The sequence below is a fragment of the Callorhinchus milii genome, unplaced genomic scaffold (assembly GCF_018977255.1).
Source record: "Callorhinchus milii isolate IMCB2004 unplaced genomic scaffold, IMCB_Cmil_1.0 Scaffold412, whole genome shotgun sequence".
Lineage (NCBI taxonomy): Eukaryota > Metazoa > Chordata > Chondrichthyes > Chimaeriformes > Callorhinchidae > Callorhinchus > Callorhinchus milii.
Window position 1 is genome coordinate 5266 of NW_024705153.1, and position 18111 is coordinate 23376.

Below are 18111 nucleotides of genomic sequence, written 5' to 3' on the forward strand. Positions count from 1 at the left end.
GGTTGTAACAAAACAATAGTTTATTTTAGTTTTCCTCTGGAACTCTTTATAAGAGTGGAAGCAGGAAGTTAGCACAGCACACACACGTGCAGCAGCTGACGTCAGATCTGTTCATCCCATCATTCAAGGACATCTGAGCCTGGCTTCACACCGCTAAGTTGCGATTGAACAACATTCCTGCTGCTGCGGAGGGAGCTGGTAGGAACGTCGGGTTGCTCGCTCAATGGCCTGCAGGGTCAACGGCGGCGTGGTGTATTCCGCAAATATGCCCGACTGTGAGGGCGGGCACAAGCCGGCGTGAGTAGGTTAAACGTTGAGTTTTATAAGGCACCACGGGGTGACCAGCCCCTCCCCACCCAGCCCCACCCTCCCCACCCACACCCAGCCCCACCCAGCCCCTCCCACCCTCCCACCCAGCCCCTCCCTTCACGACGACACAAAATCCCCTGTGGGCTGGTGTAACCAGGAGGTTCCTACCAGTAATAATTTACGCATTTCTGCATAACACAAATAGGATTGTTTTCAACACCCTTTGCTATGTCAGCCGAATTTAGCTCTTATAATTTTTCTTTTTTAGCCAGACAGCCAAAATTGTATGCTCGGAATTTTGGGTTCACATTCATTTTGAAGATACGAGGGCTTCCAGGCATATTTATGACCATTCACCCTCTCATTGTGTGCAATAACAGCCCGTGTGATGAATTTGGGAAACTGTTTCACTACATCATAAACATATGAATAAGTATAGACGTGTAAGTCACGTGTGACTGTGTATATATGTATTCCGCTGTGCCTCGATACTGACGTGTAGATGATGTGGATATTCTTTTTTTCTGTCTGCAGCTGTTGCTTCCTGTGCATAATTGGTCTGATGGAGCAAAGGCACTCGGCGCAGCTCGGTGCAAAAAGGCATCAATGCGACCGGTGTGCATACAGCACGGATTGTACTGGACATTTTACACAGCACCAGAGAACTCACACAGGAGAGAAACCCTTCAAGTGCAGTGTGTGTGGGAAGGCGTTTGCACGTCATCTACTCTTGTAACACACCAGAGAACTCACACAGGAGAGAAACCCTTCAAGTGCAGTGTGTGTGGGAAGGCGTTTGCAGAGTCATCTACTCTTGTAGCACACCAGAGAACACACACAGGAGAGAAACCCTTCAAGTGCAGTGTGTGTGGGAGGGCATTTTCACAGTCATCTACTCTTATAACACACCAGAGAACACACACGGGAGAGAAACCGTTCAAGTGCAGTGTGTGTGGGAAGGCGTTTGCACATTCATCTGATCTTGTAAAACACCAGAGAACACACACGGGAGAGAAACCCTTCAAGTGCACAGTGTGTGACAAGGCGTTTTCACAGTCACATAATCTTGTAGTACACCAGAGAACACACACGGGAGAGAACCCCTTCAGGTGCACTCCGTGCGGGAAGGCGTTTGCACAGTCACAAATCTTCATAGACACCAGAGAACAAATATCCACAAGGAGTGGAGTCTGAAATCAGCTTGTGAAAGTCAAAGTGCTGCAATGAGCCCATCCCTCATCAAACAAGAACCGGAAGAAAATCCCAGCTTGGACACTTTTAAAGGTAACGAGGTGAAATATGAAGAGGTGAAGGTGAAATGTGAAGAGGTGATGGTGAAGAGCGAAGAAGTGAAGGTAAAATGTGAAGATGAAGATTCAACTCCAGAATGGACCTTCACATCGATGGAGGCAACGTGAAGCAGGAGGAGAATTCTGACTGTGAGGCAGAGTAAGGCAACTCCAAGCATCTTCTTGGTTCTTTCGGTAAAGTCACGTAGAAGGGAAGTAATACAATAATACAAATAAAACATGATCAAATAATTCTCACGACGTTTCGGCCACAACGCAAGCAGCCGTCCTTAGGTGAAAGAACCAAGAAGATTAATCCCTGCAGTCACGAAAGCTTTAAATCGAAACTCCCAGCAGTTTGTGGAGGTGTGGGTGGACTTCCTAGACAACACAAAGTCAAATGGAGACCCGGTAGATGTGTCAGCCTGAGACGATGTCGCTGCAATAGATGCACCTTTGTCACAGGCCTTTAATGACAATAACGTGAAGTTGAACACTCAGTTCCTAGGTTCAACCTGCAGGGTAAGAGCGAGTGGCCAGTTACTGCAGCTACATACTATTAACACTCCTTCCCTTTGTTAATGCTACCCCTATCCCCTTCCTTTGATGCTGCTAATTCTGCATAATGCACGGGCATAAGTAGTACTAATCACATACCTGCATTTCTCATAAATATGCTAAATGCCTCTTGATTTGCAAATTCCTTTGTCAAGGCACCCAGCTTATATATATGCTCCAAGCTCGTGTGCTGTTTCATTCAGACGCTGTCACCTCGACAGACCTGGTTTTTACCTGAGGACGGCTGCTTGCGTTGTGGCCGAAACGTCGTGAGAATTGTTTTATTTTTATTATTTTATTACTTCCCTTCTACGTGACGACTTTACCGAAAGAAGCAAGACGAGTGGCCAGTCTTAGTGGACCTGTGGGTTGAGTCAATCTCTCACCAGGAGCGAGAGCCAATAAGCCCCCAATCATTCACGATGTTCTCATCATAATTGCTGTTGCATGGTGCTTGTCTGAAACACTCGAAGAGCATCCCCAAGTAGCAGCTGCCCCTGTGTGGCAGAAGGTGGTTGCCCTGCACCGGCCTGCGTGTTGTCAAGAGCCTGTCAGTAGTGGGCGATGATTGATCTGTTATCTCAGCTGTGTCGTTAGTCGGTAATGTTTAGAATTAGCTACATTTTTGACCCAGACGCCAACTTGCAAAGGCCTACTCGTTTTGAATTGCACAATTGTGTGTTTCACATCCACTGTTCAGTAGAGGGTGCATTCTTTAAATAGCTCCTTGTTAATAAGATGTTATCTAAACTATATTGTTCAATTTTGGAAGAACGTAATCAACCAGGTAGGGTGTTGACTGTTGTGTTGGCTGACTCTTGTGTTGTGTTGCATTATATTTCTAAGTTCACTATGTTTGTTTTCTCATTCAATTGTTGTACCTGACGATGGTTGCTTGTGTTCCAATCGAAACGTCGTATTCTATTAAATTTCGTTCTACGTGACTTTACTGAAAGAACCAGAGAATAAGATGTTATCTGATGCAGTATATTTCACTGCAGTTATTAAATTTTGTGCATATGCCTGTCAATAATTTAGAATGAATACTTGTCTGATTGTGTGCGTACATGTAACACACACTGTACGTACACAATGTACACACAGAGTACACACAGAGTACACACACAGTGTACACACACAGTGTACACACACACAGTGTACACATACACACAGTGTACACACACGCACAGTGTACACACACACAGTGTACACACACACACAATGTACACGCACTGTGTATACACACACTGTGTATACACAGTGTACACTCACTGTGTACACACACACACTGTGTATACACAGTGTACACACACAGTGCACACACACACACAGTGTACACACAGACAGTGTATATACACACACACAGTGTACACACACAGTGTACACACACTGTACACACACACTGTGTACACACACACACAGTGTACACACACAGTGTGCACACACACAGTGTACACACACAGTGTACACACACACAGTGTACACACACACAGTGTACACACACACACACAGTGTACACACACACTGTGTACACACACACAGTGTACACACACACACAGTGTACACACACACACAGTGTGCACACACACAGTGTACACACACACACAGTGTACACACACACACACAGTGTACACACACCCAAGGGGTCTCTGTTCAAGAGATGGAGCAATGGAAAATGGATCTAAATCAACTTAGACTCCAACCCCGCTCTGTGACGTCACCACTCAGCATTACGTCATCCGCGTGAAACGCCAAGGGAGGTGTACCTCGCTAGTGACGTCATGTCACCAAGGATGTCACCCCCCTCCCCCCCGTCCACCGCGCTCTTGAACGTGACGTCACCTCCGCCTCGGTCACTGCAGAGATCGTTCCAGTTGCCAATCCTTATTTGGGCAAAGCCACGCCCAGTGACTGGCGGCTCATTAACATAAAGAGTTCGTTAAAGACGTCACGAGTTTATTGCGACGGTCTCATTAACATAATTTATTCATATTCTCATTTAGTTACAGAGCCGCTCGTTGTGGGAGGGGCGTGTCTCGTACCCAGGAAGTGACGTCATGTCACCTGCTACCGCGTGACGTCACGAGGTAACAGGAAGCTGTCGCTCCGCGCGTGCAGTGAAATCCGAGGTGAGAAATTCTCATCGTCGTGGTGGTTGTTGTGGTTGTTGTTGTTGTTGTGGTTGTTGTTGTTTACCCAGCTAGAGCCTCGCGCTCTCTCTCGTAGGGATGTCAATAGAGCAGCAGCAGCTTGTGAATCGATGTCCAAGTTGGAACTTTACAACGCGGGGCCTAGACACGCGGGGCCTTGCCTCCTGCCCTCGCCTGGTTGCGTTTGCTTTAATTCTCTCGCTTATGTTTAATTTGTCTTCACTACTTTGTAACTTTGGTTTATTGTAAATATTAACGCAGTTTTTTTTCTTTTTTTTACCAGGCCAAGCCCGCTTGAGCTGCGATACACCTTGTGTTGTGGGCGACATGCCCACGACACAAGGTGGGTTTTGTCAACGCGTGTGTCAGTGTTTTGACTTAAAACTTTCGTAACTGCAGCAATTAATATTCTTGGTTCTTTCGGCAAAGTCACGTGGATAGAAAATTAAATAAAAATAACGGTTAATAAAATTAATCAAAATAAACAAAATTGTAAATATATAAAAACCACGACGTTTCGATCGCAACACAAGTGGTCTTTATTAATTTAATTCTATTATCTATTACTGTTATTTCCTATCTACGCAACTTTACCGAAAGAACCAAGACTACGTGTGGAAATGTGTATCGGTCAAAGACGCTGCACGCGTGCTGATGTTGACTCTAAATGTGGAGGGGAAACCCGGGAGATTCGGAGGAAAATCCACGCGACCACGGAGAGAGAGACACGCAAACTCCAAATATACAGCAGCAGCAGGCGTCAGGGTCAGGATCGAACCCACGACTTCCTGTATACCAGGCGAGGTAGTTGACATCTCACCATGGAGATACGAGGGCTTCCAGGCATATTTATGACCATTTGCCCTCTCATTGTGTGCAATAACAGCCTGTGTGATGAATTTGGGAAACTTTTTCACGACATCATGAATATATGAATAAGTATAGACGTGTTAAGTCACGCGTGGCTGTGTTTTTGCATTCATCTGTGCCTCGATACTGACGTGTAGGTGGTGTGGATATTACTTTTTTTCTGTCTACAGCTTACGCTTGGTCTGATGGAGCAAAGGCAGTCAGCACAGCTCGGTACGGCAAGGCAACAATGCGACCAGTGTGGATACAGCACGGAGCGGACTGGAAATTTGACACAGCACCAGAGAACACACACAGGAGAGAAACCCTTCAAGTGCAGTGTGTGTGTGAAGGCATTTTCACAGTCATCTACTCTTAAAAGACACCAGAGAACACACACAGGAGAGAAACCTTTCAAGTGTACTCTGTGCAGGAAGGCTTTTTCTTTTTTACATCATCTCGTAAAACACCAGAGAACACACACGGGAGAGAAACCCTTCAAGTGCAGTGTGTGTGGGGTGGCATTTTCACAGTCAAATAATCTTAAAAGACACCAGAGAACACACACAGGAGAGAAACCTTTCAAGTGTACTCTGTGCAGGAAGGCTTTTTCTTTTTACATCATCTCGTAAAACACCAGAGAACACACACGGGAGAGAAACCCTTCAAGTGCAGTGTGTGTGGGGTGGCATTTTCACAGTCAAATAATCTTAAAAGACACCAGAGAACACACACAGGAGAGAAACCTTTCAAGTGTACTCTGTGCGGGAAGACGTTTTCTCTTTTACATCATCTCGTAATACACCAGAGAACACACACGGGAGAGAAACCCTTCAAGTGCAGTGTGTGTGGGAAGGCATTTGCACAGTCACCAAATCTTCAAGCACACCAGAGAACACACACAGGAGAGAAACCCTTCAAGTGCACTGTGTGTGACGAGGCATTTGCACAGTCATCAGATCTTAAAAAACACCAGAGAACACACACAACAGAGAAACCCTTCAAGTGCAGTGTGTGTGGGAAGGCGTTTTCACGGTCATCTTATCTTAAAATACACCAGAGAACACACACGGGAGAGAAACCCTTCAAGTGCACTGTGTGTGGGAAGGCATTTTCACAGTCATCTTCTCTTATAAAACACCAGAGAACACACACAGGAGAGAAACCCTTCAAGTGCACTGTGTGTGGGAAGGCATTTACACAGTCATCAAATCTTCAAGCACACCAGAGAATACACATGGGAGAGAAACTCTTCAAGTGCACTCCGTGCAGGATAGCATTTACACGGTCATCACATCTTAAAAAACACCAGAGAACACACACGGGAGAGAAACTCTTCAAGTGCACTCTGTGTGGGAAGGCATTTACACGGTCAACACGTCTTCAAGTACACCAGAGAACACACAAGCGTCAGAAGATCCACAAGGACTGGAGTCTGAAGACAGCTTGTGAAAGTCAAAGTTCTGCAATGAGCCCATTCCTCGTGAAACAAGAACCGGAAGAAAATCCCAGCTTGGACACTTTTAAAGGTATCGAGGTGAAATGTGAAGAGGTGAAGGTGGAATGTGAAGAAGTGATGGTGAAATGTGAAGAAGTGAAGGTAAAATGTGAAGATGAAGATTCAAGTCCAAAATGTGACCTTCACATCGATGGAGGCAACGTGAAGCAGGAGGAGAATTCTGACTGTGAGGCAGAGCGAGGGAACTCCCAGCAGTTTGTGGAAGTGGAGGTGTGGGTGGACTTCCTCTGAGACAACACGAAGTCAAATGGAGACCCGGTAGATGTGTAAGCTTGAGACGATGTCGCTCCAATAGATGCACCTTTGTCACAGGCCTTTAATGACAAGAATGTGAAGTTGAACACTCAGTTCCTAGGTGCAACCTGCAGGGTAAGAGCGGCCAGTCTTTGTGGACCTGTGTGTTGGGTAGATCTCTAACCAGGAGCGAGAGCCAATAAGCTCCCAAGCATTCACTCTGTTATAATTGCTTTTACATGGTGCTTACTTAATCCGCTCAGCAACTCGGAGTTTTGTATCGTATCTCGTCTCAAACACTCGAGGAGCACCCCAAGTGGCAGCTGCCCTTGTGTGGCACAAGGTGGTGGCCCTGCACCGGCCTGCGTGTGGACAAGAGCCTGTCAGTAGGGGGCGATGGTTGATGTGGCATCTCAGTTGTGGAGTTTGTAGGTAATGTTTAGAATTTGCTACATTTTGACCCAGACGCCAAACCTACTCGTTTTGAATGACACAATTTTATGTTTCACATCCGCTGTTCAGTAGAGGGTGCATTCTTTAAATAGCTCCTTGTTAATACGATGTTATCTAAACTAAATTGTTCAATTTTGTAAGAACGTAATCAACCAGGTAGGGTGTTGACTTGTGTTGGCTGACTCTGTGTTGTGTTGCATTATATTTCTAAGTTCACTATGTTTGTTTTCTCATTCACTTGTTGCACCTGATGATGGTTGCTTGTATTCCAATCGAAACGTCGTATTCTGTTATTTAATTTCTTTCTCCGTGACTTTACCGATGCAGTAAGTTTCACTGCAGTAGTTCAATGTCAATATGCCTGTCAGTAGTTTAGAATGAATACTTGTCTGATTGTGCGCGTACATTGAACATTTTGTCTGAGGGTCAAACATCGAATAAGTGATGTTGGGACAAAGTGTGTATTTGTGTTTGTAAGTAGCCTGTAGAGATTACTCAGGTGAGACCCGTTATTCTTGTGATACAGGTCAAAGGGTACTTTTGTGTTTCAAGGAAGTATCTGCCTCGAGTAGGGAGCATGCAATAGGGAGCATGCTCGGATCATCCATCAGTTACAAGGCGTACCGCTTAAACGTTTCACGTAGAGGAGATGCATTCTCATTAATGATGGACTCGCAGAAGGCCGTGGGATTTATATTTTGTGTAAAACGTTCCTTTGTTTCGTGGAGAGACCGAATAAATGAAAGACGTCTTGTCTGCTGATCTTGTTCATTTCTGTGTACATCGATATCCCACATTGCTTACACGTACACACCACACACAAATAGAAACAAGAACGACTTGCGGGGATGGGCAAAGATTGATGAATCTTTGACAATGGAGCTAGTTGAACGTGTTCGATTCAACATATCTCTGTCTCTGTCCGTCTGTGTCTCTGTTCGCCTCTGTGTGTGTCTCTCTGCCTGTGTCTCTCTGTCCACGTCGTCTCTGTACCTGTCTCTGTGTTGCTCTCGTCTGTGTCTGTCCGCCTGTCTTGTCAGTCTGTGTGTGTCTCTATCAGCGTCTGTCTAACCGTAGTTAACGACTGTCAGCAGCAGGTGCCCGGTCAACTCCCACGACTACGCGGCCACTCAAACTTGCTCCCAACACAGACAAAGATCCCCCGTGTAGCCTGAACAGAATGTTGGGGCAAGTGCTGTTAGCTAGCACCTAACACAAAGACAAAGATCCCCTGTGTAGCCTGATACGGCCGGTATTGGCGAAGAAAATGTACTATGGCCAAGAGTTCCCGACGAGTAACGCAGCAGCGGGTCTCCGCCGGAGACAGCACGCGGCTTCCGTAAGCCACTACGCGTTCGACGCCGTCCCTAGATTGGGACAGGACAGCCCCAATCCCCGTGTCACTCGCGTCGGTATCGGGGATAAATGGCCGAGTAAAATCCGGATAGTCCAGCGTCGGTGCTGATGCCAACCGATCGCGTAGCTCTGAAATGCCGCCTCCTCCGCCGGTCCCCAACTGAGCCTCCGGCCCTTCGCCGTAAGGAGGTGTAAAGGCCTCGCGATCGTGGCAAAGTCCGGCACGAACCTGCGGTAATAAGCGAACCCGACGAACCGACGCACGTCCCCACTGAGGCTGGAGTCGGCCAGTTCCGGACGCACGCCGTCTTCTCCGGGTCCGTGGCCACCCCGTCCGAGCTGACTATGTGGCCCAAATAGCGCACGGATCGCTGCAACAGGTGACACTTTTTAGGCTTAAACTTCAATTTAGCGGAATGCATCCTCGCAAACACCGCGTCCAATCTCCGCAGATGTTCCTCAAACGTGCGGCTGAAGACGATAACATCGTCCAAATATATCAGACACGTGTCCCACTGCAGACCGGTCAACACGAGTTCCATCAATCGCTGGAACGTCGCCGGGGCGGCGTTCAAGCCCATTGGGAGACAAATTGAAACAAGCCCTGCGGCGTACGGAAAGACATCTTTTCCCTCGAGGACTCGTCCAGGGAAAGTTGCCAAAATCCCGATGAAAGATCGAGAGTAGATAAAAACTTCGCCCCAGACAAGGCATCGAGGGAGTCATCCATACACGGCAGGGGGTACGCATCCGCAACGGACACTTTATTCAACCTGCGAAAATCGACACAAAACCGCAATTTCCCATCCTTTTTCTTCACAAGGACCACTGGAGCAACCCACGGACTGTTGGACGGGGAAATAATGTCGGCGGCCAGTATATCCTCTACTGCGCCCCGTATGGCTGCGGGTCCCCGACTCCCCGTACTCCGCCGACGGTGTTTGACGCGGTGGCGACACAATAGCGTCTTCCCGTATAGCCAAGATGGTGGCTTCCCATGGAGACAAGATGGCGGCTTCCCACGGAGACAAGATGGCGGCTTCCCGCATAGCCAAGATGGTGGCTTCCCACGGAGACAAGATGGCGGCTTCCCGTGGAGACAAGATGGTGGCTTCCCATGGAGACAAGATGGCGGCTACCCGCATAGCCAAGATGGTGGCTTCCCACGGAGACAAGATGGCGGCTTCCCGCATAGCCAAGATGGTGGCTTCCCATGGAGACAAGATGGCGGCTTCCCGTGGAGACAAGATGGCGGCTTCCCGCGGTGACACTCAGCCAATCAGCCACTCAGCCACTCAGCAACTCAACCACTCAGCCACTCAGCCAATCAGCCACTCAGCCAATCAGCAACTCAGCCAATCAGCCACTCAGCCACTAGCCACTCAGCAACTCAGCCACTTGCCGTCTCGTGCCCCTAACCACTCACCAACTCACCCACTCACCAACTCACCACTCACCCACTCACCAACTCACCCATTCACTCACCCACTCACCCATTCACTCACTCACCCACTCACCAACTCACCCACTCACTCACCCACTCACTCACCCTCTCAGCCACTCACTCACCAACTCACCCATTCACCCACTCACCAACTCACCCACCCACCCACTCACCCACTCGTGCCCCGACCCATGCTCTGTCCGCCTGAGGCGTGTGTGGCACATTAGGAATGGATCACTCTTTTAAGGGTGTCCTTGTACAGCAAGGGAGTAAAGTGTGGTTCTGTGAAAGTCCTGATGTGCTGTGCAATGCATCAATGCATGTGTGTACAGCAGCATGTAATGTCTGAGTCGGGCCTGTAGGTGGCCGGCAGGGTTAATGAAGAACCGCACGTGTAGACCAGCCACGTGGTTAATGGCGTCTCGGAAGGATTGCTGCGTGTAACACACGCTGTTGCATTTTACAGGTCAAGGACCCAAAGGTTGTTTTTGATCGTTATATAAATGTTCTAGATTTGTTCTAGACTTGTTTTAGACTTTAAGCTTGGCTTTGAATTGTTCGTTTGTGATATATGCAATTAGAGGCGTTTTAGCACTGTGCATTGTAAAGGGATGACGCACTGTAATTAGTTACTGTCATTGTAATTCTCTAACTCTAATACTGTTTAGTCTATAACCATGCCCATGTACCCAGAATATGACTACTTGCAATTCTATTGAGCATAGAACACATGTAAAGTAGTAAGCTGTACAATGGTGATATACAGTACGTATACTGTACGCATACAGTACATATAATGGGTGTAAGATACCGATAGAAGTGGATGGTATAGATAGACATACAGCTTAGGATTAAAGTAATATTCGAATAGTGATGTGCAAATGTGATTGTCAAAGATAAGGTTAACAATCCGCATATCCAGCAACATAATACGTATGTACATCTCACGCATAATTGTACACTTCCGTTTGAATAAGGATGTGCATCTCCATGCATAATTCCGTGCTTCGTGTTAATTTGCAAATATTCACCCCCAATGTCCTCTAAACTGCTGCAAGTTTAGAGGATTATAAAGCGACATACAGCCTGAAATATCAAAATTGGTGATCTCGAGCTTGATTTGGAATAAAATGTGCAAGTTTATACTTTACTGACTTTGTTTTATAAATATATTTAATGACAATCGTGTTGAGCGGGGTGCTTCTAGAAAACGAGTGTTTTATATTAAAAATTCTGCCATGAACTTTGAATGATCATCTGAATGGTTTAGCTTGTAAGCGTGGTTTATTATAATGTCCATATTAAATGTTTTTTGGGTTAGATCGCTTAAATATACAAATGTGTCGTTGAAACCCGCCACCACCCGACATGGCCAACTAGTAAGGATTGTCACGTAAACAGAACTTGCAAATTCGTCACTAGTACAGCACACCGGTGTGTTGGAGAGCCAAGCCACAACATTTACAATGTGAGTACGACGTTTCGCTTGTAATTAAATCTAGCTTCAGTCAGTCGACAGCCAGATTTGGGGGGGGGGGAATTACTGAGGCAATGTACATTAAGCGTGTGCATTATGCGAGCCCTTTGAAACTTGTCCTTCCTGTCTATTGTGTTTATTAAAATAATTTGCTAAAATTCACCCTGCAATGTGCTGCAAACTGCTGCCAGTTCAAAGCCGTTACCAGGGAAATGCGGTCTGAAGTATTAAACTTGTGGTTTGGACCTTTGAGGTGCAAGTTTATACCGTGCTGTCCTTGTTTCATACGTATATTTCAGAACACTCGTGTTGATATGGGCAGGGGAATAGTATAAACTTGACTCGTGGCAGGGGAATGTCAAACAACAGGGATTGCCTCCTTCTAAGAAACGAGTAAAGTTCTGTCTAAACAACCCCCTACCGCATCGGCGATGCCGGACGGAAACGCTGCGGTGGATGTGAGCAATGTCCTGGGAGGCTCGTAGCCACCACAGCCGCCCACGAGGTCTCTGGACAGGTGCGAGGAGCTGGTAACCTCTCCACATTCAATGCACTTACTGATTATCTCCATCAGCATTGCAATATCTTAGACGGTATTTCACAGATAAATCCGATACATTGATCACAGCTTACAGGCCATTGTAAATGTACAGACTAACAACATGCACATCATTATTCAAGGAGATGCCCATCCCTATTCAAATGGAAGCGAACAATGATTCAGCATATTCCTACTTAGGCTTAAGCACAATGGCCATATCTAGCAACATAGCTTAGCTAATCTGGCCATTATAATTAAACCTTAATACGTATGTACATCTCACTGCATAAGTGTATGCATAATTCCGTGCTTCCTTTGAATTTGCCAATATTCACCCGGCTATGTCCTGTAAACTGCTGCACGTTTAGAAGATTGACATACAGTTCGAAGTATAGAAATGAAGATGTCGAGTTTGATTTGGACTAAGAGGTGCAAGTTTATACTGTTCTGAACCTGTTTAATAAACATATTAAGGACACTCGTGTTGAACATGGTGCTTCTAGCAAACAAGTGTGTTCTATTATAATTTACATCATAAACTTTGAATAATAATCTGAATGGTTTAGCTTGTAAGCGTGGTTTATTATAAAGTAACGCAACAAAAACAATCGTCACCTTTTAGTCTGTAACATACGACCTTCGCTGTGTATATACCCCAGTGTGTTTGTGTTCAATATTTTGCACGTGTTTAAATTTTGACTATTGAGGGGTTCCCAGCCCTCGCACCCGTCCAAAGACCTCGTGGGCCGCTGTGGTGGCTACGAGCCTCCCTCCGGGACATTTCTCACATCCACCACAGCGTTACCGTCGACACCGTCAATGAAGGAAGGGGGTTGTTTTTGCAAAACTTTACTCGTGGCAGGGGAATGGCAAAAAATAGGGAGTGTCTCCTTCTGAGAAACAAAAAACGAATGAAGGGGCGTGGGAGCGTGGCGTAAGGTGTGGCAAGCAATAAGTCACAGGCGTCATTCGACTTGGGTCAATGACAGCAGCACACAAATGGTGGGTGGGGTCGTTTGGAATGATGTTGCATTGATGACATATGCAGTTCTCGACGTTGTATTTCATGATCTTAAAATTAAATTGTTTTTGGAATTTACAATCTGCATATCTAGCAACAGAGCTTCGCTAATCTTGCCATTGAGCTTAACCCTGAATACGTATATTCATGTCACCGCATAATTCGCATTCATTTGCTAATATTCACCCTGCAATGTGCTGCAAAATGCTGCCAGTTCAAAGGCGTTACCAGGGAAATGCAGACTGAAGAATTAAAATTGTGATTTGGACTTTGAGGTGCAAGTTTATACCGTGCTGACTTTGTTTTATAAATATATTGAAGTACTTGTGTTGATATGAGCGCGTCAGAACAATCAAGGTGATTTGTTTAATTTAATCCACGCAAATTATTACAATTGCTGCCATACACTTTTAATGATAATCGAAATGGTATAGCTTGTAAGCGTGTGTGTATTTACACTGCTGTGTATGTACACTTGTCTTTGACTCGTGTGTGTGTGTGTACAGGTGTTTGTTGTAAGCATTGTACAGTTAACGAACGCTCAGATATCTTTAAAAATCCGATGTTTCTTCATCTGCAAAACAATTATTAACGTTAATATTGCTGTGCATTCACACTCGCGTGTGTATGTACACTGCATTGTATGTCTATGTACACCACTGTATGGATATGGTAGCAATAACGTACGATCAGTCATCTTTAAAAACAAATCAGGTTTTTATTAATCTGCAAGAAAACTCACATTAATACTCGTATCGAAATCTTTATTAATATTCGTTTGGTCAAACAGTTAAGGAACGAGACAAATTATTTTATTTTCAGGAATATAATAGTTTAAAATCTTCTCAAAATCAAACACGCAAATGTGGATTCATCGTTCCCCATTGACATCCTTATCGATTGAAGTCAAAGGCATCAAACACAGGAACAACGAACCTGAAATCCACGTACATCCTGAAATCTATAATCTGCAGTAGTTTTTATTAAACAATTAAAATAAAGTTATGATCACAGTTATTCTCCAACTTTAGCTCAACAAGACCACTTAGCCACGAGAGTAAATTCAGGAATTGGACCACCTCACAACCACTGCGCTTCACACCACATCAACAAGTAATCCGATATGACTACAAGGCACCACTTTAACGTGACGAAGTCTAGAATGAACTTCAACACGCAAGTAGCTGTGAGACGATCACAACACATGGCACCTTCTACCATAAACACCACACATTTAACAGTATCGATGATACAACCACCAGACGAAGCATCACATCTATCGAAATATAAAATTGTCATCCTGAAATAAGTGAACACTTCTATAACTTTAATGGAAGACTTTTTTTCCGAACACATTAAAGAGCATTCACAACATCACACTAGCTTGGAGCGCTGGAAATCACGCAAATAATAACTTGTACCTCATTGATTGATCTAACAGAGACACAAACATGCATATTCCAGGACTTCAAGAGTTAACAGAAGTACTCAATACTTTAACTCTCCAGCCATCATCATCATCACCAACCATCAAAATCACTATCCATCACCATTATAAACACCCATTATCATCAACCACCTATCAACACCAACACCCATCATCACCAACACCCATCACCATCAGCACCCATCATCACCACCCCTCATCACCACAGATTTTCATCATAACCCATCATCACCACCACCCATCATAAATTAACACAGACAGCTACACACATAGATATGTAATCTGACACAAACATAACAGACACACAAATAAACAATCTCTTTAACGACTTAATAATAACAAAGTCCATATCACCCGTGCCAGGCTAGGTGCACACAGACAAATCCATTGCACAATAATTTACATGTAACTCAAATTCACACTTAGTACTACCACCTCACTCACTTAAACATAACTACATAGATTAAGAAAACCATGAATTTAATAGTAAATAAACCAATAAGATGGTGTTTATACGCTTGCAATTTAATGAATGAAATACAAGTTCATAATTCAAATTATACAAAAATTAACCCGTAAACAATAAGTTTTTCACTATAAATCCTTTATATGCGTGTTCAATGGGCCACAACCCAGCCCACATTGGTCTTTGAAACGGGCGGCGAGAGTCCTCTCGTCCTCTGGCTTGAGATGGCTGCCACCTATGGGTCAGATGATTGCCTGCCACCATTAAGCAATTGGTAATTAAATATACTTTTTTTTTTACCTAAAAAGTGTAACATTTTGGGGAAAAATTTCACGAAAATAAAATGTCACGCACAACGAGTCTGTGTGCAAAATGTCAGCTCGATTGGATCACGGGAAGTGGGTTAAAAAATCGACCGAAAGATTTGCACGGTCGTAAGCGCGCAAGCAAGCAAGCAAAGTGAACTTAATATAAAGGATTTAAAAATAAAACAGAATGAATATGAAGCCTGAGGCCGAGGTGTATGGCAGGCCTAACGGCCAGGCCTCCCTTCTGTCCTCGTCGCAGGAATGGCGACATCAAACAGCACAAAGCAAGGGGGCAAATGTTTAATTTCTGTAGCGTAATTTTGACTAATTAGAGACTACAAACACTATGTACACGATGTACACACACTCGCCACACTTTCTCGACAAAACACGAACTGCACACTCTCTCTTTCTCACTAACTCACTGTCTCTCACTAACTCACTGTCTCTCACTAACTCACTCACTGACTCACTCTGCCACACTCAAGCTCTAACGCACTCAATCTCACACCCACTCACATTCATTCACACCCACTCACTCAAACTCTCATCCACTCACCCAATCTCTCACCCACTCACCCAATAACTCACTAAATCTCTCACCCACTCACCCATTCACTCAATCTCTCACTCATTCACTCACTCAATCACTCACACACTCACCCAATCTCTCACCCACCCACCCATTCACTCACCCATTCACCCACTCACCCATTCACTCACCCTCGCTGTGTAGACCACGGAGTCTGAAGTCGAACCCAGGCCCCTGCTGTTTCCGGTCCCGCGCACAACCAGCACTGCACCACGTGATGCGCCAGCCGGCCTCGTGGAGGGGCGGAGCCTCGCGCTAGTGACGTCACCTCTGTGACGTCACAGCCACAGCCGCAGTGGAGAGGGATGCACACGAGGCAGCAGCAGCAGCAGAAGAAGAAGCCTTTTGAGAGCGAATCATCAACGAGGTGAGCGACCCTGTTGACGATGAATGTGGTTTATTTTTACTTGACATTTTGACCACAAGCTTCATTATTTTTTATGTTTGTATGTAGATTTTCTGCAATCAAATTAGAACTGTTAGGTTACTTGGCATGCCCTGAAATGTTGCTGTTACTGTCGTTGTTGAGACCCCAGGCGAGTCAGAATTTAAAACGAGCATAACCCGTTTAAATCTCATAGAATATGAATAACATTTGGCAGTAATAAAAAAATATTAAGTATGGTCATATGACCCTAATGACCCACAAGGCATATGGGTCCTTTATCAAGCAGTCGAGTAATACAAATGGGCTGTACATGAACATGCATGTCGGGATTAGAGGTGAAATATCATTGTTAAGTCTGGTGATTATGTTTAATGGAATAGGCAGTTGGAATAAACATGTTCGTGTGGGTGGATGAGTGAGTGATCGGGCGCACACATGAGTGGGCAAACAAGCGAGTGAGTAGGCTTTTAAAGCAACAGTCACGATAGTCTTCTTGGTTCTTTCGGTAAAGTCACATAGAAGGGAATTAATAAAATAATAAAAATAAACATAGTAAAATACAATTCTCACAACGGTGAAGAACAGGGCTGTCGAAAAGACAGCGTCTGAATGAACACCACCAAGCTTGGCAGCGTATTTTTAAGCTAGGTTAGAGGGGGAAGGGCGCCTTGAAAAAGGAATTTGCATATCAACAGATGAATTTAGCATATTTATTAAAAATGCAGATATGGGATTAGTCACTACTTGTGGAATGCGTAGGAGGTGGGGGGGGTCTCAAAGTCATATTATGCCCGTGCATTATGTAGCATTAGCAGCAACAACAAAAAAGTCCCGATAGTGTTTTAGATTTGAAGCTTTCGTGACTGCAAGGATTCGTACTCTTAGGTTTTTTTCGGTAAAGTGACGTAGGTAAAAATAAATCATAAATAATAAACATAATATAAATTATAATAGAAATAAAATATGAAATCACGACGTTTTGGAGGCAACACAAGCTTCTTTCATCAGGTGTAAAAAGGCACAGCAAAATAACTACAGTAATTACAGTTATTAACTACAGTTATTTTGCTGTGCCTTTTTACACCTGATGAAGGAAGCTTGTGTTGCCTCCAAAACGTCGTGATATATTATTTTATTTCTATCATTATTTATATATTTTTATTATTTATTTTATTATTTATCTATTTTACCTACCTGAAAGGTTGCTAAATCTGAGCGTTGTTCCAACCTCCCCAGGCCATCCAACTTCAAACAAAATCTACTTCCCAACAACATGGACGGACAAATCACGTGGGCTGAGATCTTGGATGACTATGAGGGTAAGTTCCAGATGCCTGCATCACATGGATTATATGCGGAGGAGGAGGAGGCTCCTTGATAAATTACTTTTCGTAGACATGGCTTGGTGGTAATGGGAAGACGTAATGATCGAGTGTGGCAAAGAGGATGGGTTTAGATTTGAGTTTGTGCCATCTTTGTTCAAACTCGGGTCTCAAGCTTAGGTAATTTACGGTCTCAAAATGCCGACAAAAACATGACTTGTAAAGGTTAAATGCCGTGTTGAAAATATTTCTCAATAGCAGGTCCTGTTGTGTGGTAAGCGGTAATTACTGGGATCTCAAAATTAGTTCTGTGAAACTCCATGTCCTTCGTTCTCTAATTAATTACTCGTCCTTTGAATGCATTTTCTGTTCTTCATAGCCCGGAAGT

General features: G+C 44.6%; 1 protein-coding gene across 1 annotated transcript; it reads left to right on the plus strand.

The window, feature by feature from the left end:
* Positions 1-1242: 1242 nt before the first annotated feature.
* On the plus strand, positions 1243-7947 carry LOC121852102 (zinc finger protein 85-like; the record flags this gene model as incomplete). The annotated part of the gene is made up of 5 exons (XM_042346205.1): positions 1243-1353; positions 6096-6423; positions 6544-6755; positions 7172-7294; positions 7888-7947. Coding segments are annotated over 5 exons (834 nt in total), but the record flags the coding sequence as incomplete, so codon positions are not given.
* Between the last annotated feature and the right edge of the window lie 10164 nt (positions 7948-18111).